Source organism: Elgaria multicarinata, chromosome 9 (genome assembly GCF_023053635.1).
Source record: "Elgaria multicarinata webbii isolate HBS135686 ecotype San Diego chromosome 9, rElgMul1.1.pri, whole genome shotgun sequence".
Lineage (NCBI taxonomy): Eukaryota > Metazoa > Chordata > Lepidosauria > Squamata > Anguidae > Elgaria > Elgaria multicarinata.
Window position 1 is genome coordinate 85200842 of NC_086179.1, and position 24310 is coordinate 85225151.

The window sequence follows — 24310 nt, forward strand, 5'->3', positions numbered from 1 at the left end:
TAAACTGCTTTACAGTGATATTGAAGTGCACTGCAGGATCTACACTACTGCTTTATAGCGGTAATGAAGTGCACTGACAACTGTTGGGAAGCTGCACTGGGTTCGACCGGGCTCGATGGGCGGCTGAGGAATGAATGTTTGGAGTTGTAGGACTTTTGTCTGCCTACCCGTGGCGTGGGATTTGCGTCCTTAATGTTTATGGCTGAAGTTTGAATTCTAGTCCACGCTCGTGAGTGGGAGGGGGAGGCAGGCGGGGTTGCAGGTCCCGCTGAACGCAGTGGAAGAAAGCAGCTGCGGAGCTGTGTGAAGGGTTAATTCGCGGAAGTGCGCGCCGACTGGCCTGCTGGTTCGCCTGCGGGTTTAGAAATGGAGGCGCGCCGCAGCTACACCTCCAAGCAAACGTTGGAGCAAACGCGGCGCGGTTTTGATCAGCAATGAGGTTTTGTGCTTGTTGCCCGGGTTAGAGAGCCCGCCCGCCCTGTCGATCCGTTTTTGTGTGTGTGTGTGTTGGAGATCCATCGTTTTTCCTCTCGTTCCTTTCAAGAGTTTGGGGCTGGGGTGGGGGGTGGGATCTCATTTGTTGGCATAATGTGGATCCCTGGAGGATTGTTCCTGATTTTGGGGGTCGTTTGCAGAAGTGAAGCTGAAGAAAACGCCACGGCAGGTGAGAACGCAAAGGCAGATTCCGCTTCCTTCAGTCTAGGAGCTAGAGACTGAAGCTGCACTCCCTGACCCCTTTATGTGGGAGTAAACTCCAACCAGACTCGGTACTGTTTAGACATGTATGATGGGGTTGCGCCGCACGTCGTTTTGCTTTGCTTTCGGAAATAGCCCTTCATGGCTCAAACAAGCGCAATTTTGTAGCTTCTAGCGTTGGTTGTGGGTGTCTATGGCTCAAAGCTGTTTTTCTTTTAAAAGGGGGGATTTAGGATGGAAGCATCTGAGTTGTCGGTTTCATGCAAATCGAATAATTCCATAAAGCAAGAGGTGAAAGGCCTTGGGTTAATTTGAGGTCTTGTGCAATGTTTTGTATGGAGTGGAAATTCAATACAAAGGGGTGATGCTTTTCAGGGGGTGCAGAGAAGGTTCCTAGACCAATCTGTATTGAAGGCTGTTTCACACCTTAGGCAATAACAAACTTGGGTTTACCAACTGGTGTACCTTCAACAGCATGCTACAGCCAATCCCAGCCGTCTCATCTATGTGCCTGTATAATAAATGCATCCTTTCTAATGCTTGCTTTGTCACCTCTGTCCTTAGCATTTTATTTGTACACTTTAAAAACACACACCACAATTTAAGTGTACTCCTAGACTTACAAATGCTTGGAGAAAACCCATTGAAATCAGTGGGGTTGAAGTTAGTTTTGATTAACCTATCCCATTGATTTCACTGGGTCTCCCTTGAGAGAAGCCCTGAGACGGTCTTTGAAAATTTCATCACAGACTGATAGTAAGTGGGTTAGGAGTGGTTTTTGGCATAGGATGGAGGAGAAAAATGTTGGGTTAGATTCAGATTTAGTCATGATCAGGGTAGACCCATTAAAATAAATGGGGAAATCAAGTCATGACTAAAGTTTCATTGATTTCAATGGGTATATTCTAGGTATAAGTAAATATGGCTCCAACCCCTTTATTGTATTTATAATATTTAATATAATGCTCTCGTTTACTGGAGATTTTTCTGGACAGGAATATAGGCATGAATGGTAGTTGATTTCCCAAATTGGGCGTCTTCTAAAGGAAGCAAAGCAGTCATGGGAATTGTAGCTTCAAAGAATTTGTCATGTGTCCTCATAATTTTAGTCATGTGCTTTAGCAACAGTGAAGCGTTCTTGATTTTCTCAGCTGATCAACAAGTATGTCTTTATTGCTGAGGTGGGTCTATGCTGACTACTGTGGATAATCCAGAAGGAGAGCAGCAAATGCTTCCTTTAGGCTATAATATCATTTAATGCAAAGGCAGATTTTGCCAATCTGACTGGTTTGTCTTGCTGCAGTATCACCTGCATTTTAATAATAGGCTACATAAGCACAATTTAATATTAGAAACAGAGAGCACACAGGAGATGAAAAGGAATCCTCGTGTGCACTGAATCTTTTGGAATACATGGCTGGAAATTTAACCAGCTTTTCCACTTGACTTCAGGCTCAGATCTACACTAAGCAGGGTATGACACTTTGAAAATGGTTTGAAAATTGTATATCCTGGGCCCCAACAGTTGTCACTACTGTTATAAACCATTTTAAAGCAGTGGAGACTCACCTTCTCCTGTTAGCTTTTCGTAATCCCTGCTTCTTTCTAGCCATTCTCAGTGGACGCAATTCCAGCTGCTTGAGGGGAGTAGCTGGCCCTGCGCCCTCCATTGCGTCCCTGCTGTCTGGCCTCCATGCTGGAGGGAAAAGGGCTGAAGTAGGGAGCCTGCTCTCCGTGGCCATGTCTAGACCAGGCGATATCCCGGTGATTGCCCCGGGATCATCCCTGTGCGTCCACATAACGCACAGGGCATCCTGGGAGCAGGGAAGGATGAACCCTCCCTTGGCCTGGGATATTGTCCCACCCTTTCCCCCCACTTTTCCTGCAGTCTCCGGAAGATCCTGAGACCACAGAACATGTGGCCGGGTGTTGCGGGTTGTCCTGGCTCCTCGCAAATAACCGTGAGGAGCTGGGACCTGGGCTCTGTGCCCATCAGGGCTGGGGTGGGGGGAGGGCAAGGTGTGTGGGTTTTTTTTTTTAAAAAAGAAAAACCTTACAATTTCTGTTGGAGCGCTCGTGTGCTCCTCCTTTAAAAAACAAAATGGCGACTGCAATGTCGCGTGCCGCTTGTAGACAAGGGTGATGATCTCGCGATCATAAAATCTCAAGATCGTCGCCCTCCAACCCCCTTGTCTATCCATGGCCTGTGTTTAGGTTCCCTGATCAGACCAGGTTCTAAATTACAGGCAGAGCCCATGTGCATAGAGTAGATGGTTCGGACTTTCTGAACCAATGCCTGTGATGGAGGGGCAGCAGGGGAGCCTGGGCAAGCTACTATGGCTTTGTTTGTCCTCTCACCTGATGGTTGTCACATGAATTTAGAAGCTCGAAATGGGCTGCTATCTCCAAGACGTCTAGGGCACAATCCTCTGCATGTTTAGATGGAAAAAAGCCCTACGTCTCCCAAGATGGTTGGGCATGCTGGGTGTTGTAGGGCTTTTTTCTATCTAAACATTGCACCCTAAGATACTTTATTAGTCCCCGTTACACAGTTTCAGTAGTCATCCTTTCTCAAGCTAGAGATCTCCTTCGGAAGATCTCCTTCAGTCTTGGGAGACTCCTTCTGAGCTTCAGTATCTTGTGCTTCATGACACTGATTAAAGGGTCACTTAGGGTTTATTTAAGAAATTGAATTGCATGCAAATGTCTGGAAGTCTAAATATTAAAGCTCATTTGGGGTGATGACTAATTGTTTTTTGGGGTGATTTTTTTGCATTTCAATAGGGAATCTTGTGGGAGTAGGCATAGGTGAGCAACCTGGGGTCCTCCAAAAGTCTTGTCCTACAACTCCTTCAACCCTTCACCATTGGCTATGCTGCCTACTTCTGATAGTAGTTGTAGGGCCACAACTTGTCTACCCCTGGCATAAGGTCAGGGAGCTGGTAGTAAAGGCCCTGCTTGGCTCTAGGTCTCCTACTGGTATTGGTGTGCATATTGAGGCAACATCTATTTATGTGTTAGTGGTCAACCACTGTTGTTGCAGCATTTTGGTAATAGGTCTGAGCATAGAGCGAAGGATACATAGCCTTCCCCAACATAGCAGCCTGAAGATGTCTTGGACTGCAGCTCCCATAATTCCCAAACTGCATGGCCAATGGCATGCTGGGGACATTAGGTTGGGAAAGACTGTTGTGTAGAAATTAGATCTGGTGCCAGGTTTGAGGGGGCCCTGGGCAACCCCATCAGCTTACTAGATGAGATGGGTGGGGGCAGTGGTACTAATGCACCTGGCCCCGCTTTAAAAAGTGGGCCAGTGTTGAGTGGGGAAGCGCTAGGCTGTGGACACTCTCTCATTTCCCTGAAATGCCTCTGGGCTCTGCTGTTTTGGGATCCAGAGGAGATGAGGAAGGGCAGCTATACCTTCTTGGCACTTCTTCAGTCAGCACTGGGCTTCTCAGTTTGAAATACCGCTACTACTACTACTACTAGTATCAACTGCGGTGGCCCCTCTGGGATCCTGGCTGTGTGCCGATGCTGGGACTGACAGTGATGTCAGTTTACGTCAGTTAACTTGATCTAAATACAGCTCAGTAGTTGCTCAGATACCTGGAATGCAACATATTGATCAGCAGTTTTACAAAGAATTGTCATGACCCCAAATTGCTTGATCAGAGTTCTAGTAGGCCTGTCTTGTTCAGGAGAATATGAGCAACTGAAAAGTATATAGCAGCCAGATTGTAAGGCACTTAAAATACCTTCAAAAATGCTTGTGAAGCAGAATAACAAGGTGGAACAAAATTGAAGTTAGAGTTTAATTCAGGAAGTATTCCGGGCACCATCCAAAGTTAGTCAGGTATGCGTTTAGTCCATTGAAATAAATGGCTTTAAGAGTAATTTTGTGTTTATCTCTCAATTCTGATTGACTGAATCCCATTGATTGCAGTGAAGTTTTGGCACAGCTGACTTCTATATGGAAAGGTGCCTATTGTACACATGCAGTGCACTATACAACCGTTGAAGTGCTCTGACTACTTTTCCTGCCATCCCATGCACAAGTTCCCACCCTGCAGAAGTTCTCCTGTGGTTTGAGGAGGTTACGCAGTACCGAAGAATAGAATCCTTTATTTGGTACAAAGTCCTGTAGGTCATGATTCTTCCATGTGGTCCAGGGCCAGTGGCAATCATTTTCTTTCCTCTCCCTGTCCAAAATATTAGTGGATGCACAATGCCTCGTATCTATACGGTATTAGCAAAGCACCTTTTAGTTTTTATTATTGTATTTGTATGGAGGAGGAGCTGGGAAATTGCCTGTATTCACTGTGTTATAATTTATGGGAAGCTTTGGACCAGGCATTTAACTTTCTCTCTGAGAGTTACTCAAAAGAAAACAAGTTCTGTTTGCCAATGGAAAACATTACTTGTTCTGTGTCCACCTTTGCTCTGGGGTCTGCGAAGGAACACTAAAACATTTTGACTTGTATGTTTTGGTCTGCAATTGAGATCTTGCTAGTAAGTGTCATTGTTGCCAAATTTGGATTACTATTATATGTTCCTTGGGTTGCTTTGATATACACTTGGCGCTTTTTTGGGTGACCAGTTTTATCTTTAGTTGCTCTCACTGTTTTATTATGGCTCATAGCCAAATCATTTTTATTATTATTAAAACATTTGTCTCCTTCCCTATATCTTTGGGATCTCAGGGTGGCGTACAGATAAAGTCAACCAATATAAAATGGTGAATAATATACACAACTAAAACATATTAAACCAAACAATATTTATTTTTCAGTGAACAATATTTATTTTGCGGTTTGGTGATCAGTAATGCCCCATGAACCTTGCACATTACTTCCTCTCCTTGGGTTCATCTATCCCTTGCGTCCATGGTTTGACACAACAGTAATTTGTCAGTGCATCCCAGTCTGGTTATTAAATGCTAACCATAGTTGTCTCTACAGCAGACAGAAAAAACGTAGTTTGAAGTGGATTTCAGTCCATAGTTTGAAGGCAAACCATGTTAGATTAGATGGCCATAAGAGCTGATCTAGTATTTTTTGTTGTACGTGTGACAATGTAAGTTAGATTTTTCTCACTTAAAAACCAACAACTGTATAACTTTAAAAACCGCAGCCGGCAGTTACATTGTCCTGGTTTATACATAAAGCTAGTACATGTTTAACCCATGTTTGTTGCCCTAGCCAAGTTTTGTTTGGCAGATGATTAAACAAACTGTATTTTCTCAATCCCTGGGTTGTTTGTTTTCCTTCTGTTTCACTCCCTCCCTATATCCCAAATGCCTTTGCAGCACTGTAGTACCAGCTTGTAGAGCAGCTGATGTTCTTAACTGCTCTTCTCCATTGACTCTGTAGCCTGGAGAAACAACCCATGCACAACTCATAATTTTGGGTCCACATGTAATGACAACCCAGAGTCCACAACTGAACAGCAACTCATGGGTTCTCTTTCTAGGTTCTTCATGGTTAACAAGCCATGGTTTATTAGTATGGCTGCATTCGTATTTCATGACCACCCAGACTTCAAAAACCCATACCATGGGTTAGCATTATTTACAAACCAGGCCATTTATATATTATCTTGGCTTCAGTAGCATACTTCTGGAGGGATCCTGTTTCCTTAATGGCTGCTGCATAGTGTTTAAGGAGCAGCCATTGACTGAGCCACCTTTGAGCCTGGTCATCAGTCACCACTGCGTTGGAGAGAGTTGTGGGACATGGAATGTCCAGCTGCCTGGATGAGGAAAAGTTCTACCACCTAAACGCTAAAATGCTTGGCCCTAGCTGTTCTTGAAAGCCAGGAGGACATCACCAAGGCCATGACTTTTTATTTTATGATTAGGTTATTTTTAGATCTTACATGGAGGCCTGTTGTGTTACAGAAAGGTAGTATATAAATAAATATTTGTATTGCATCATTATAATATGATATTATGCTTCAGTACTATTTTGTAAACTGAAAAACAAAGAGTTTGTATATGGGTGGAGCTGTCTGACCCAGATTTCCCAAATGAATGGAATTTTCTGACTCACAATACCAGTCTTCTCAATAGTCTTCTATTTTATTACTAGTATAAATCCCATGTCACCAGCTAGGGGTGGCGACAGCCGACAGAAAGCTCTGGCGTGGGCTGGTCCATGAAGTCACGAAGAGTCGGAAGCGACTGAACGAATAAACAACAACAACATAACAGTTTTGAGAACTGTTGGGGCCTAGGACGCACTCTGTATACAGTTGTCAAAACTATTATAAAGCGCTTTAAAGCAGTAGTGTAGATCCTGCCTAGTACCTAGTAGACCTGTTCCTTTCCTGCTTTTTTGCCCCTTAGTCCACTCACCACACAGGGGCTCATGAATAATGCAAATGTAGCTCATGTATAGTGAATCGCCCCGCTGTAATTTATATGTGGCACAGACCTGCCACCTTCCTCGTACTTTCCGATTCGCCACCTCCAACCCTTCACCGCTGGTGATGACTGCCTAATTAGCAGCTGCAGCTGGGGTCTGCCTTTACCCTACACTGATTTGCAGAGCACAGCTATCTGTCATCCCGCTGGTGGAGGGGCTGCCCTGCCTGTTTGGCACAGAGGAAATTAATTACTATTAAAGCTTGAGCTTTGAACTTTCGAAATTTTCTGCACGTCTACACTGCTCAAGCTTCAGTTTTTACAAAAATGAGCAAAATCGGTCTGGTAGATCTCAAGTAAAAAGCGATGCACTATCACATTCTTATATAAGATTTGCATATGGTCCCCTAGTTATGGAATGCCCCACCCAATTATGGAATGATCTCCCCGATGAGGCTCACCTGGCACCAACATTGTTATCTTTTCGACACCAGGTCAAGACTTTTCTCTTTTCCTAGGCATTTAACAGCATTTAACAACGCTAAGTTTTTTTTTAACGGACCCCAGAACTGTTGTTTTTAAATGGATACCGTGGTTTTTATACTGTTTTTATGTTCTTGATGGTTTTAAATTTTGTATACTTTTTAATGTTCACTGTTTTTAACTTTTGTTAACCGCCCGAGAGCTTCAGCTATGGGGCGGTATATAAATGTAATCAATCAATCAATCAATCAATCAATTGCACTGATATCCACGGAAGCAAGAGGAATTATCACCAGAGGGTTTCTACAATCAAATATACCTTTGGAAGTAATGATCCACGTGTACAGTCTGTGCTGTGTCATGAGTACTTAACATCATGTGAACTGCTCTTGATGTTAAGACTTTTGTGACGTGCTTGGCTGAGATAAGCTGGAGTTAAGCTTTCCTGGTCCAAGGTTTTGTCTCTTTTCCTTGTATATCAAAGAAAGAGAAAATTAGGAGGTTCTCTGTGGTTGGTAGGAATATGTGAATCACCAAAATTCAAGCTTGCTGAAGTTCTCTGAATTCCATCTTGAAGCTTGTTCTGACTTGAATCTATATCAGATTGTGAGGTTTTACTCTTTGCAGGAAAATCTGTATGTATTTTTGTGGGAATTCCTGCCCCCTCCCAAAGTATGCATCAATCGTGTGCATTTTTGAAATGTATGCATTCTCCTCCTGTTGAATGAAGCATATTTATGTGCCTTTTTCAAAAATACACCTTTTTTCATTCACATTTTTCAAAATGTGCTGTCGAATGCATTTTCGGGGGTCCATCACTCACATTGCAAGCTCAGAAACATATGGACTTCAACTTCAGAGTCCGTGTTCAGTCTGGAAGGTGCAAAAAGTCAGATTTCACCCAAACTGGTACCTCCGGCTCCCATCATTCCCAGGGTATGTCTATACAGCTTCTTTACCCCGACCTAGATGCGCAGACTTGCGTTTCAAGACACATGACGCAGCCGCCCATTTACCACAACGCTAGTTTTTTAACGCAAGAATGTGCATATTTGCATTTGCGATTTACTGCGACTTTTCGATCAACGTTCGAGTTTGCACCACATTAGAGTTATGTGTCCTTGGGGGAGTAAAATCGCATTTTGAGACGTGGGTGTAACTTTGAGGGCAGGACAAAGTGATTGGCTGATTTACCGCCTTCTCACCTATCGCGTCCAATGGCTGCCTCATTCCTTCCCGCTGTTTTCATGTTGACTTATATGAATCTGCAGAGGTCCACAGAGAGAGCTTTTAAAATTAAAACAAAGAGGGGGGAACAGGCAGTGAGAGGGAGGAGATGTGTTCAGTCCTCCTCTCACATCCTCGTCTGCTGCCTCGTTTCTTCCCCCCCTCGGTTTTCCTCTTATATGAATCTGCAGAGCTCCACAGATAAAGCATTAGCGTTCCGTAGCCTTGTATGTGCACATGAATAACTGCTGCAGTGTGATGCTCTTTGCATAGGTTCGAAGCTATGAAAATTTGGGTTTATATTCAATGAGGAGCAATCCCGTTGTTGTTTAGATGGGGGCCCAGTCAACATGGCTAGCAGGGCACCAGACTGGGGAAGGTGGACGTAAGGGTTCATATAAATCTATACAAAAGACAAGCTATTCACCAACTTGGTCTAGAGATAAAATATGTGTAAATTGGACAAGCAGAATGAATTTGATTCCAGAAAATGAAAAAGAAATAGATTCAAAATATCCTCAAAGGGTAAGTCTTTCACACTTGCTCTGTTGTAGCTGCCTGTTCTATTTATCCTTGTAAAACATAGTTTAGACAAGTAATTAGTGTCCTTGGATTTTTCCAGATCTTTTGCAACCATCATTCTCTCTCCATCCCACAGATTACTCATCAATGTATAATAATTAGGATGTGTAAAGCCTTTGAAATATCTCCGAAGGTTAGCTAGGTTGTGGTTCAGTGGTAAAGCACATGCTTGGCATTCTGAATATCCCTTCATCAGTCCTTTATGTCTCCAGTTGGGTTTTGGAATCAGAGCTGGGAACGAGTCTGTGCTTAATCCCCTAGATTAGGGGTGGGAAGTAGATGGATCTATAGTTGCTTTGGACTTCAACTCCCAAAAGCCTCTGCCACCATGACCAGTGGTCAGGAATACTTGGAGTTGAAGTCCAAAGCATCCGAAGATCTATTTTATTTATTTACAATATTTATATGCTGCTCCATATGTAAAATAGATCCTGGAGTGGTGAACATAGGAATAAAACAGTAAAAAGCTACAGAATTAAAGCAGCAAATTATAATTGTTCGATTTAAAACAAGGTACCAATTAAAACAGTAGCTGTTCACTTGAGGAATGCTTCTTGGAAAAGAGTTGTTTTCAGTAGGCACCGAAGCATCACAATGTTGGCTCCTGCCTGACCTCACAGGGAGTTCCAAAGAGAAGGGGCCCCCACACTAAAGGCTCTTCTCCTGGTGGACTCCAATAGGGCCATAGGGCCATGTGGAACCACCAGGAGCATGCCCTTGAATGATCTCAGTGACCACTCTAATGACCTTTTCTGCGCACTCCTGCGCTAGACCAACCTTCCCCAACTTGGTGTCATCTGGGTGGGGTGGGGTTGGACTACAACTTTCACAATTCCTGCCCATTAGTCATGCTGGCTTGGGCTGATGAGAGTTGTAGTGAAAAATAGCTGCAAGGTTCCAGGTTGAGGGAGGCTGGCTCAGAGAGCTGCTGCCAATCAGAGTTAGCAATTCTGGGCTAGGTAGCCCTATGGTCTGGCACAGAAGAAGAATGCTCTGCATGTTCTTGATGAATCTATGGGTAATGGGTCTCCTGTTGGTACGTTCTCTATAATCTATGCAACCCTTTACCCGTAATTTTCATCCTGGCGTAGTTCCACTGGGCATGGCTAGACAAGGGGTGGGGTGGGGGATATTCTTGTGATTTTATGATTGCGAGATCGTCCTCCTCATCTACACACGGCGTGCGACGTCCCAGGAGGAAGAGGACATCGCGCCCACCATTTTGTTTTTTTTAATTGGAGAAGAGCGCACGAATACTTGTGCGCAAAATGTGTTTTAAAGAGGGGGGAAACCCTTGCGCTCCCCGCACCCCACCCACGATGGGCACAGAGCTCCTGAGGAGCTCCATGCCCCTTGCGCAGTTACTTGCGAGGTGCCAGGACAAAACTCTGATGGCGGGCCACACGCCCCGCAGTCTTAGGATCGTCCCAAGAACGCAGGAAAAATCTAAATTAATGGGTAGGGTGATATCCCGGGGAAAGGGAGGGATTATCACTCCCTGCTTCCAGGATGCCCTGTGTGTCATGTGGATGCACAGGGACGATCCCCGGGATATCGCCCCGTCTCGCCATGCCCACTGTGGCAGCATAGAGCACCAACCGTTCTTCAAAGCAATAGCAAGCAAATGCTGTGAAGCAACACTCTTATCTTTGTTTAGTAGAGTGCCCATTCCAGTGTCTCACTGTGGCTGGCTTTGCCCTCCCTGTAGCAAAGAGGGGACGCCAGTTTTGGTTCAGAGAGCTGGTTCACATGTTTCAAACAAGCGGAAGGGTGGGGCAGCAACTTGTCATGTCTTGGAAATGCACGAGCCAGCTCAGAGTCTCATATGCGTCTGAGGGCTGCGAAGTGCGATCAAAGGTGCTAGTAAGTCATCGACTTTCATCTGGTTTACTTGGTAACAAGGAGTTTGGTTGCTGGACTGTCAAGTTTGGTTTGAAGTGAGAAGAGCTTCCTTGGTGCATGGCCTTTGAAGCCTCTTTTTACACAGGAAATGACCCAGTTTAGGCTTGGAGACTGTGCTGGTTTTCTGAGAACCTTCACATTGCATAACAATTTCCTGCTAGCATAAAATTGAAAAAAATTACCAAATTTCATGTCCCTAAATCATGAGATGTTAAAGAACCAAATCCTTTGCTGCAGTTAATTCTGGGTTACTAGCAATAACTGTCGCTGTTGGCAGTAAGCTATTTCTGAACGCTAGGAGTTAAGAAGAACGAAACTGACAACTGCAGTTCTTGTGTATTAGGCCTGCATGAAATTTGGCTTTGTACGTATTTATAAACCAGCACCATTTTGTGACATTTGCAGAACATCACTTTAAGGTTTAAGGCCGCAGAAAACCTTTGAAGCCAAAGGCTGTGTTGTGCTTATCAGGAATTGTGTACTTGTTTTTTTTTAATTTACAGTTCCCAGAAGAACAGGAATATGCTCAGTGCGGAGGAAAGTGATATATAATTTAAATCAACAACAACAAAAAATCTTTGGGAACTATCCTGTTCTCCTGCATACTCAGGGATCTACCGCTAGCACAACAGGAGCTAACAGGGCACATGTTGTGATGGTCTAATGCATGCATGGGCCGTGGCACAGATTCCAAAATTATCTTCCTGCACTTGCTATTGCATGGAAAGGTGGGGTCAATCCATAATGTTAAGGCAGGGATGGACAACTTCAGGAGGTCCAGGGGGCATTGTTGTTTTCCCCCAGGCCACCCCCCCCCCACACAGGTGCCAAAAATGAAGGGGGGAATCAGAAACCAAAATGCTGTCCGTAGCTGCGCAGAGCACCCAAAGGGTCAAAAGTAGCTTGATTGCAAGCTAATATACATCTATTTACTTTTTTTAAATGAATTTCGGTGGATGGCAGGGGCCGCATGTTGCCTGGACTAAATTCTTTTTAAGTGTGATGCCCACAAATAGAAATGAGTTGCAGCGTGCCTTGGGCTCATATGCTCCTCTCTCCTCCTCTCATGGCCAGGAAGAGGAGGAGCTCAGACACTTTTGCTTCTACTTTTGGTTAATTGTGGTTTTATCATGCTCTTCGGACCAACAAACTCATTAGCATTAATGGTTAAAGCATGGTTAACAGTAATTATGGTTCAAACAAGCCAACTTCAAACCATAGTGGAAGCTGGCTTGTTTAAACTAGCCACAGTTAAGATTAACCAGATTTCTAGGTCCAGAGAACATGGCCTGGTGTGGTAGATCAAATGCTGAAACTAACTAAATGCCTCTTTCTGGCCTCGCAGGAGGAGAGGGCAGTGAATGAGTACATGACCTCAAGACTCACTGCAGCTTATTCCTGCTTGTGCAGATGTGAGTTTTTCACTTGTTCTGTGTAGTTTGTGAGATCTTGTTCAAGGAATGAAGTTCATAAAAGCAGTATCATCAGTGAATCTGGCTAATCGTCCATATAATCTGCATTGTGTTGGCTGAGCTGTGTGTCCACACGTGGAGACTTTGGAAAGAAGATAATTCTGGAGCTAATGAATGAATGCAAATATTTTGTCTAATGTCATAATTACAAAAAAGGCTCCTACATGTTCAAACAATAGTTTCATTGAGTTAAATTGCGAACTGTAATATCCTAAGAAGCTCATCTCTTTATTAAATCCATTGTTTGTTACCTTTAGCAAGTTTCTGGGTCGGTTGGGGAGGGGTTTGTTGTAACGTTGTGCAGCTAGTCCTTTTAGAACAAGGGTTGAAAGGTCAAAGATGGGAGCGGGAGAAGTTTGCCCCTCGGTAATAAAAGCCTAATGGAAAAAAACAGCTATTTAAAGCTTTCAAGGACTGTTTGCTTTCAGTAGCAGTTGGAGAACTCATGGCGCATCTTCCTTGTAAGGAAAGGCCAAAGGGTTTGCAGCTTCTTAGTTTATGAGCTTTGGAGGGCGTGTTAGGGTTAGTACTAGAACTCTGTGTTGCCCAGTGAAACTGGCCGGCAATAGCCTAAAGAGAATTCTTCACATAATGCTTTATTAACATATGGGATGTATTGCTATGAGATTTGACGATGGACTCTAGCTTCTTGAAGGACAGGTCTATCAGTAGGCATTAGTCACATGTATATGAGGGTTACTTTTCCCCCTGAAGTAATATAACTTTGGGTATGATTTGGAGAGGACAAACATGGGTGTGGTCATGGCCTGCTTGTGAATGCCTAGAGACACCTTGTTGGTAGCTGTTGGCAGCAAAATGCTGGCCTAGATGGACTTTGGTCTAGCTATGGTAGTAAGCTCCTTGATTACTTGGTTCATGACAACTATGTGTGAGAGCTACACTGAAAGCCAATGTTGTGTAGTGGTTAGAGTGATGGTCTGGGGGGACCCAGGTTCTATTCCCTATTTTACCATGTAGTTCGATGGGTGTCTTTGGGCTAGTCACTGACTCTCAGCCTAGCCTTACCTCACACGGTTGTTACGAAGATAAAATGAAGAGAAGGAAGATCATGTACACTGTTTTGGGCTCTTTGGAGGAAGGCGGGTTATAAATGTAACAAATAATATAGCTGTGTACAGATTTCCTGTAGAGCAAGGAGCCCCAACCTTTTTGATTCAGTGGGCACTTTTGGAATTTTGAAGGAGTATTGTGGGTGCTCTCACAAAATGGCTGCTATGGGAGACTTGCCTATTCATTAAATGGCTACCATGGTGGGCATGGCCAGTCACAAAACACTTGCTTCCCAGAACGCAAGCTAGTGAGACTAAAAGAAAAGCAACTTACCCAAGAACCTACATACATGGCAGAGGTGAGGTCTGAGGTCCGAAACACCATCACATTTTTGAAGCCAAATTGGGCACATTAGTGATTTTGACAGAGTGCCATGGGTGCTTTCACAAAATGGCTGCCATTTGGTGGGGTATTGCCCATTCACAAAATGGCTGCCATGGTGGGTGTGACTAGTTACAAAAACCCCATTTTAATAAAAAAAAAAATTTAAAACATTTAAAAATGAAAATCAGGAGGGGCAGGAAGCCTGGTGGGTGGCAAGAGAGGTGTCTGCAGATACGTTGGTACCCTTGTGCACCATATTGGAGACCCCAGTTTTAGAGGGTTACGCTAATCTTTTTTATTTGTTTGTTTGTTACATTTATATACTGCTTTTCCTCCAAAGAGCCGAAGGCAGCATATATGAGCCACCTCCTCTCTATTTTATCCCCCAATGACCCTGTGAGATAGATTAGGCCGAGAGCCTTTAACCGGCCCATAGTCCCCCATTTCGTGGCAGAGTGGGGACTAGAACCTAGATCTTCCGAGTCCTAGTCACACACTCCTACCTCTGCTTGCTACAGCTTGTCAGGCTTGCTTGTTTCATCATCTGCGATAAAGAGATTGTGCTTGCTTAGGAAAGCCTGGGAGTGGCAGTTAATGAACTGACACAAACTAATAAACAGTTCAAGCTATTGTTATCCTTCTGAGGGCAGTTAGCAAGCTGAAGCCAAGGAGCATATAGAGTTTAAAGCCTAACACATTAAATAAATCAAGAATATAAAGTCTCATGTGTCAGCTAAAACCAATTCCCTGTCTCTTCTCTCCTTCAAGAGGCCATGGACAGATTGCATTGACTGCTTGGTTAACTAGGTTAAGCTAGGGTTGCCTTTTGCCTGATCAAAGACATAATTTGCTGACAATCAAATATTGGCCAAAAATGTTGACTACCACCATAGTATAATGGTAGCATAAGGGGTTGAATTATGATAATTGCAAGTAGAGATGTGAAGGCCTGGGGGGGGGGGGAATGGAAAAATTCAGGGGGGAAACCGGGCACTCATGGGCACTTCGTTCGATGCCACCAGGCTTCTTGCCTCTCTGATTTATATTTTCTTAAGATTTCTTAAATTTTAATTGGGAGGCTGGCATGCTGCAAAGTAAAGTTCTGCCCTCTAGCGCTATCTTTATTTAAGTTCAAAAGAGTGTTTTTGTGTTTTGGAGCTCAGAAACCACCTCTAGGTACTTAGGTTCTTGGGCAAGTTACTTTTCTTTTAGTGTTCACATGTTTGCCTTTCGGGTTAATGTAGGGTGACCCTATGAAAAGGACGACAGGGCTCCTGTATCTTTAACAGTTGTATTGAAAAGGGAATTTCAGCAGTTGTCATTTGTATATATGGAGAACCTGGTGAAATTTCCTCTTCATCACAACAGTTAAAGCTGCAGGAGCCCTGCCCTCTTTTAAATCTGGTCACTCTAGTATAGCTCCTGCAGCTTTAACTGCTGTGATGAAGAGGGAATTTCTCCAGGTGTGACATGCATACAAATGACACCTGCTGAAATTCCCTTTTCTATGCAACTGTTAAAGATACAGGAGCCCTGTCCTCCTTTCCATATGGTCACCCTAGTTAATGGGTGTCTTGTTACTGGTCATGACCACCATGGGAGCCATTATATGACTGGGCAAGCCTTCCCCATGGAAGTCAGTTTGGTATGGATCAGGTTCAAAATTCCAAATGTGTCCACCAACCCCCAAAGGCAGGCACCTGTGTTTCTTCACCCGCTCAAGAAAACTAACCTGAACTTAAAAGTTGTTTCTCCTTTTTTAATGCAGGCCCTCCTCTTGAGCTTTCTTTGGGAAAGTATAAGGATGTATTGCTAAATGAAACCATTCCAACTGAAGCAGTATTAAGGAATATTGCCAGCAACGTGACTGCCATTGTCTTTCAGATCCATGCTCACCAAAAGAATGTGACCATCTCCTTTGATAAGGTATTTGGTGTCTTGCTTCTTAGCATTCATTTAGCAGCAGCGTGATTGTTCTGTGGTTTGTTTGTTTGTTTTGTAGTTGGTTTCCAATAAGGCAGGCCCACTTTGATTCAACGTTTTGCCTTTGGAATGAGGGGTGTAAGTGTTGGGTTGACACACCTTTCCACTGCTTGCTCTGCCTTAATCGATTAAATGATAACATATGACCCAGTCTAATATATGGTTCATTTGTATCTGGAATAGCCCAGAATAAACTATCCGTTATCTGGACTGACTTGACAGCAGGCTCAGGGAGATTGCAGACTATCAGGATCAGGCCTGGCCTCCCTGGTGTGTAGCTCGAATTGGACTTGGAGACTAAAGAAGAAGAAGTAGACCAGCCAAGACAGGAAGTGGGGGAGGAAAGTTTCCAAGACTCTCCAGGAGTCAAGGAGGAATCTTCCCAAGAGTTTATCAGGCTCAGAGATAATCTTCTCTGCCCCTAGGAACTCAGTCTATGTCGGAGGGGGAGAGCACATCAGAATTGACATGTCCCATATCCTATTTATTATTTATTTATTTATTTATTACATTTATATCCTGCCTTTTTTCCTCTAAGGCAGTGTACATAATCCTCCTCCTCCTCTCCATTTTCTCCTCACAACAACAACCCTGTGAGGTAGCTTGGTCTGAGAGTCTGTGACTGGCCCAAAGTCACCCAGTGAGCTTCATGGTCCAATGGGGACTAGAACCCGGATCTCTCAACTCCCTGTCCAACACTCTAACCAGTACACCACACTGGCTCTTATGGATATCCAGTTTTGAAACTAAGGCACATTTAAGGAATCATAGTATAATATATGAGAGTCTGCTATTCAAAGAAAAAGTAGGCAGTGCAATCACACTGTGGAGGAACCATCGGCGGTCGCTGCACAATCTCTTATTTTTCTTAGTTGCCCACCAACAGTAGCCAGCCTGCACCATTTACTCTGTTAGGTATATTTGAATCTTGGCTATCACTTCTTATCACAAGATAACATCTGAGTACAATGAAGTATATGTTCGATTGAAAATAAAACTAGCTCTTGCTATCCTTACTGTTGCAATAAAATTGTCTTACAATGACATGAATTATTCTGTTAAGAAATAACCACTAATTATCTCATGATTCTTATATGCCTGAATTATGTTGAAATTGGGCTTCCAACAGTCCCCAAATTTTTCTGGAGCTGTACTTGCAGAAATCTCAATTTGTCTATAAGTCCAAGTTCTTGAACAATGTGGTAGCTGATGAATGGATGTACTGGCTGGTTTGCTTTGACCTTAACTGGGCAGCTGGATGTTCACTCCAGAAAACTGCAATGTATGTTAAGTTACACACAATTTTAGGCTGCAATCCTGTATACACTTACTGGAGAGACAATCCCACAGATTGTAAGCCTGTGGGCAGGGACTGTCAAGAAATACTTTTGTAAGCCGCCGTGAGAGCCTTTTTTGGCTGAATGGCGGCATAAAAATCCTTAAATAAATAAATAATAAATAAATCCCATTGAACGCAATGGGGCTGGCTTCTGAGTAGAGGATCACACTGTTAGCCAATTACAGTTCTTAGAATTATGCATTAATCTCTTCTACTTCTCAGAAACCATCCATAAACAACTCAGGAACTGGAGTAGACAAAGGGCTGGTTTATATCCTTCGGCCGCAGCAGACTGTGTGCACGTGGTATTTGCAAGCTGTGGATACTGATCGAGTGTTGAGCACAGCTGTTTCTTTCTCTTATGCTGAAAGAGGTATTTTTTTAATTTCCTGCAGTCGGAATTGAAATTACCCATAGTAATATCAGTAATTTAATTTAGACGTAAACTAAGTTATTTAATCTAAGTGGTTATCCTTTATCGTGTGTGCAATACTCTAGTGTGTGTAATACAAATTGCAGGCCTCACCTCCTCCCTAGTTAAAATAGAGCAGGATTTGGCAAATTGTAGACCCAAAGATCTGGAGGGCCACAACTCTCAACATGTCTAGCTAGCATTGCTGATGGGAGTTGTAGGCCAAAACTTTTGGAGGGTGACAAGTTGCCCACCCCTACAACAGAGTAAAGGTTTCCGTGGGAAATCATGGTGAGATGCAGAAAGTCATCACTTTTTGATTTTCTCTTTAAAATTCTCCCTACTCCCATCTTTCTGACCCTTATTTCCTGGTCTATGACCATTACCTCTACCACCCTCATTTACCCAGAATCATCTCAAAGGATTCTACACATTCTTCCTTTTATCACTTAGACTTGGAACGCCCTCTCAGAACCACTTTCTCTCGTTTCTTTTTCTCACTTTTTTGTTCCTTCTCCCCACAAGAACTATTTTCCTCTCCCCTCTCTGGTGTTAACTGTTATTTCATATTATGTATGTGTTGACTCAACCCCACTTCAAACCATGGTTCAACCTTCAATTTATAAAGGAGCTATGGCTTGAGTTAGTACATCACAACCATGGCAGGGGGAGGGGGTCATTCATTCATGAAGTTCTCAGTTTGCAAATCATGGTTTGTGGGGAGCCGGCGTTAGACTTGCACATGTTTAATATAACTCTGCTGCATGTCAGTGGAGCCTGTTAACAAAACTGGTGAACATAACAGTGACTTGATTTCACAAGAGGTCGAAAACCTGTTCTACCCCTTTTCACTCGAGTTGTTTTGACTCTTTTTGTCTAGATCCAATTCCTGGAGGCTGCAACCTGGAATTTAACTTGGAAATTGACCCCAATATCTATTTAGATTATAACTTGGCTGAGACACATGTTAAATTTGCCCCAGCAAATCTGGGGTACATGAGGTAGGTGCTTCTAGCTCTCAATCTTTCCTGAGAGCTACAAGAGTTAATATATTGCTTACAGTTCTAAACAAAGTTGTTTTGGTAGGGCTCTGTCAGAATCTTAAGATGTACCGCTTTCTACAACCTGAAGGCAACGGAACAGAGGAAACTAAGGTGGTTTGAAGAGTTAGGCTAATTGTGTTTGTAATATCTGAGTTTGTCTTTTTGTCTGTGGGCAACAATAGGATGTAGGAATAGGTTTTGTCAAGTGTGGTAATTAGACTATTAAAGCAAAGTATGACAGTCAGCCTAACTCAATTCAAATAAATATTCTCCCTGCAATTTTCCAGGGGTACAGATCCTCCTTCATGTGATTCTGGAACTACTCAGGATGCTAGGCAGCAACTATACTATGATGTCTATCAGTACTTCCTACCAGAGAATGACCTGTCTGAAGCAGCGTTTGTGAACCACATGAGGAAGATGTCTGAGGTGCAAAATATCAGAGCTAATGGGGTTAAAGTAAGTTGTATAGGTTTGGTGTATGGGTTTATGGTGCTTTTGATCAAGTAGCTCAGGGGCAGACAACTTTTTTGGGATTGTAGACACATTTGGCAATTTGAGAAACTGTCCTGGACACCATCACAAAATGGTTTCCGTGGGAGGCATGGCAAAGGACAAGAAACCTGCCTAGAAGACTGAGATCAAGGCAGAGGTGATGTTTGAGCTAAACAAAACGCACACTAGACAAATCCTTTGAACCCACAATCTTTAGCACCAACAGAAACCTATTTCTTAGTCATCTCTGCTGCCAGTGGAAAAAAAAATTGTTAATTAAAAAAAAAAGGTGAGAGGGATATTAGAGCACCTTGGTGGCCACCAAGAATGTTCTCCACGGGCACCACTTTGCTTACTCCTGGTGTAACTCCTTTGGTCAGTTTCCAAGGAAGATCTCGTGAAACCTTTTGCAGCTTGTGTTTAAGGTGACTTGCTTCAATGGGAGTCTATAGGGGCTCATCTACACTTAAAGCTTCATCACACCTACCCATTTCTCTCGAATTATCCCATAGGCGCATGAAAGCTGTTGTTGTTGTTTGTCCCATTTATTTATTTATTTATTGCATTTATATGCCGCACCCATAGCCAGGGCTCACTGGGCGGTTTACAGAAATTCTAAAATTGAGATAAAAACAAGTATACAAAATTTAAAATTCTAAAACACAGAACATACACACATAGAGCATTAAAAACCGTTAAAAAACTAAACATGTGGGTGATTAAGATGTACCGCCATATGCCTGGGCAAAGAGGAAAGTCTTAACCTGGTGCCGGAAAGATAGCAGCGTTGGTGCCAGGCGAGCCTCGTCAGGGAGATCATTCCATAGTTTGGGGGCCACCAGCGAAAAGGCCCTATCCCTCGTTGCCACACTCCGAGCCTCTCTCGGAGTAGGCACCCAGAGGAGGACCCCAGGAGCAGCCGTTTCCCCCAGGCAGCGGGGGAAGGGAGGAAGAGGAAGGAAACTTCACACGAGCGAGAGGGTCTCTTTACGGGGAGGGTGGAGGAGGTGACAAGGGAGAAACGCTCCCTCGGGGCCCTCTGCTTTTTCTGTGTTTTTACTCAAGAGTAAGCACACACACACACACACACCCCACACACACTAGCAAAAGCAACTTCAAAAGAGCTTACTATTTCTCTTTACTTGAAAATAAGCGCCTTCCTAAGTGCCAGAATGCTTGGGCTGGGCAACTCTGCTCTCGTCATCCTCCTGCACCCGCAGTAGCCGCTCGGAGAACAACAAAAGATTCGCTCTTAAAGGGGTCCAAAATGCATTGCTTCTTTTGGGGACGGAGTGCAATCAAAGCAGGATGCATCAGAGTACTTCACAATAAAAACAGATTACAAAGTAGAAAACATCGGCGTCCTTTGCATAAACTTCGCAGTGAATGCACAATATAATGCTGGTGTGATGAAGCTCTAAGCCAATTATTGCACTAGGAAAGTGGTATATAAAAGGCAGGAGCCACACCAAGCAGGATATAGTGGTATGAAAGGGGTATATGGTATGTGTCAATGGGCCCCAACAGTTGTCAGTGCACTTCAATGCTGCTATAAAGCAGTAGTGTGGCTCCTGCCTTTTATATACCACTTTCATCCCACTATCATAGTGGGATATCCTGCTTGGTGTAGATGAGCCCTAGGTCTTGCACTAGAATCACATGAACATATAACATATAAAGCTGGCTTATGTAAGTGTTGGTTGGTCTAGCTTAGTATGGCAGTAACTCCAGAATTTCTTTTAACTCAGAGCCTGGAAACGTGTGGCTCACCAGATGTTGTTGGACTGTAGTTTTCATCAGCCCCAGCCGACATAGCCAGTGCTGAGGAATGATGGGAGTTGCATTCCAAAAACATCTGGAGGCCCATACATTCCCCATCACTATTTTAACTGGAGATATCAGGTATCAAATCTGTGACTTCCTGTATGCAAAGCATATGCTCTGCCATAGAACTTACACTAGTCTCTTCCTGACATTTTTCAACCTAAACAATCCAAACTTTAGCCTATATAGGGCATTTTTTGAAAAAGGAAAAAAGGTGCCATTTTGTATTACTTTATATTGCTTCTAATATGACTCGTTAACTGCTTTGGAGATTCTTCAGTTCAGAGCAGGGCTACCAATATTTCAATGAATAAGTCAGCGTGTTAAGAGTAAACATAATGCTCACATCTAAGTTTGGGTGCGGGGGTATTTATTCCCTCAATATCCTTTTTATCTCTCCCACAGATGCTGACCTTAACTAGCCAAGACAAAACAGACTTGTATTTTTCCTCACTTCCGGGACAAGGAGTGATTTACAATGTCATAGTGAGGGACCCACTGTGGAACACCTCAGCTGCATATGTACCTGTTCACACATATGCGTGTAGCCTCTCTGCTTCGGTGGATAGCTGTTCCACTCTCAGTGAGTCAACTGAAAATATATGTAATTTTTCCAGTTCTATGTACGTAAGGGAACATGATGGTCAAGAGGCTAGTCTTTATTTTTTGCAGCTCCTTGGGAAAGGGGGAGGGGAAAGATGCCTTATCTTGAACCCAGCTCTTTCTGAAATGAGATTGAGTCATTGGGTCGGGAGTTGAAAATGCTAGTTCTTACAGTGCAGAAATGGTATAGTTATTGCCTTTATGTTGCGCTACTCCAGTAGCTCTGTAACAGGAGGGGAGGGGTTGACACCATAGTTCAGAGTTTGTAAATAGCCACTTGTCCATTTGGAACTGGCTGCTGACATGACTTGAATAGATGACTAGAAGGAGTTGTTTAAACTCTGATCCAGTGTGTGGTCCAATAGCAAAAAAGCCCGTCATACGACAGGTGTAGAGGAGCAGTCTGGTGAGGAGGTTAGTGGGTTTTGGCTCCTCTGCTAGGCCGGAAGCTCCTGGCAGTTATCTTTCTTCAGAACTTGGAACTTCCACAGAAGGCCGCAGTTCCAAGAAGCATCGCTAGATGGTGCCAGAGGGCAAAACCCAGAAGTGGCTTGGCGGAGCCCTCTGGCCTTCTTTCTTGGGACTTCCGTAGATGGCAGTTATTTTTCTTGGAACTTCCATAGAAGGCCCTGTGAGCTCAGAATTTTTAAACATGCAAATAGGAGAGAATGCAGAGGCAGTGGATTGGCCTATAAGTGCAAATAGGAGAAAACATGCAAATAGGAGAGAAGGCAGAGGCAGTGGATTGGCCTACTTGTTGGCGATGTCAACCAGTAGGCCAATCAACTGCCTCTGCCTTCTCTCCTATTTGCATAAGTGGCTTGGAGGAGGCCTCTGGGCTTTTAATAGATTCAATGAACAAAAAACCTAAGGTTTATAAAACAACGTTAAGGACGTACACTTTTCCACCAAGCACCAAAAAGCGGGGAAATTACCAGCCTTAACGCCACATCCTCCCTAAGGAGGCAGAAAGTACTAGTGAAATTCTCATTCTGCCAAAGCAGATAAACCATGAGGACAGGATGGAGAATAGGATATGCAGAGGTGACTGTGGGGTTGTGGAAAACTGATGATGAACAACTTAGAGCCACCTACTTCTTTTTTTGTTTAGAGCAGCCCTTCCCAACCTCAGCGGCAAAGGCCAGGGAATCCCCCAACCCAACCCCCACCGGCCCGGCCCACCCTAGCCTGCTGCCGCTACTCGAACGGCGGCGGCGGCGGGGCAAGGGAATCACCCCACCCCCGTGGCACGGCGCGACCCACCCTGGCCTACAGCCGCTACAGGATCTACGGCGGCAGCGGCGGAGACCAGGGAAGCCACCCCAGCTACCCCCAGCTTGCTTCGGCCTAGTGCTGCCGCCGCCGCCGCAGAGACTACAGCGGCAGCGGCGGAGGCCGGGGAAGCCCACACCCGCACTTGCACTTACCTCCTTCCTCGTTGCAGGCCAGGTAAGAAATGGCGTCCCCGGCATAACCGGAAGTGACGCAAAGGCCTATTGCGTCACTTCCGGTTACGCCAGGGAACTCCATTTCCCGTCGGGCCTGCAACCAGGAAGAAGGTAAGTACGTCCTCTCCCCCCCCCCCCTGGCTAGGCCCCCCCATGGATTCTGATGCTCACGCGCATGCGTGAGCTTATCAGATTCCCCATAGGGAAACATGGGGTTTTTAAAAAATTAATTTAAAATTGATATAGAGGTCCTTTGAAAAAAGAAAGGCCATTCCATCAATGGGCTGGATAGGGGAATGCAATCCAACTAATGGATTGCATGGGGAGGCTTCCCCTTCTGCGCTATAAATGCGCGAAAAAAAAAGTTGCCAACACGGAAGTAAAGTCTGATCAGATTGAGTCAGACATGCTTCCCCCCCTTTTTTTTGCTTTAAACTCCCATCCAGCCCTCAATATTGCAGCAATCTCCCTGAAACGCGCAGGGAATGTAAAGCCAGCATTTCTTTCTGGCAGTACTGCGTTTCAGAAAGATTGCTGGAATATTTTTCATTTTAGGGTGCTAGGTTGACCCTCCCCCCAGTAACTCCATTTAACATGGCAGAATGTTCGTTTTACTGACAGTCCTTAACTACAATGCACACGACTGTGCACAGTGTAATATAGATATGGCCCTAGACTGTCTCTGCCTGTTTACCTAAGGGGTGTAATAAATGTTCTCTTAATCATGTGTAGAGCAGTGTGTGTGTATGTGCGGGGTCAATTTCAGGGGGAAGGTTTAACACACACACACAAATGGGGAAAGATGTAATCTGGTGCTATGGAAAGCGTGTATCTTTAATGGTTAATCTAAAAAGCTCAACATTTCGGATATACAATCCATCTTCAGGAGCTATATAAGATAAAATATGTACAATGATAGAACAATAAAACAATACCCATATTGCATAATGCATTTTACAGAATGTTTGTTCTTTGTTTTTTAAGCCTATCAAAATATTTTAACCAGAATAACGAAGTACTTTCATTTCATAAAAAACAAGGTTCC

General features: G+C 43.9%; 1 protein-coding gene across 1 annotated transcript in view; it reads left to right on the plus strand.

Moving 5' to 3' along the window:
• The first annotated feature begins 348 nt into the window (after nt 1-348).
• The window catches only part of TM7SF3 (transmembrane 7 superfamily member 3), a 35350-nt gene continuing 11388 nt past the window's right edge, over nt 349-24310 (plus strand). The window contains exons 1-6 of the mRNA XM_063134254.1: nt 349-664; nt 15887-16044; nt 17663-17813; nt 18733-18853; nt 19183-19354; nt 21620-21797. Of these exons, the coding sequence (XP_062990324.1) occupies nt 589-664; nt 15887-16044; nt 17663-17813; nt 18733-18853; nt 19183-19354; nt 21620-21797 (856 nt within the window). The 5' untranslated portion in view covers nt 349-588. The remainder of the gene's footprint in view (nt 665-15886; nt 16045-17662; nt 17814-18732; nt 18854-19182; nt 19355-21619; nt 21798-24310) is intronic.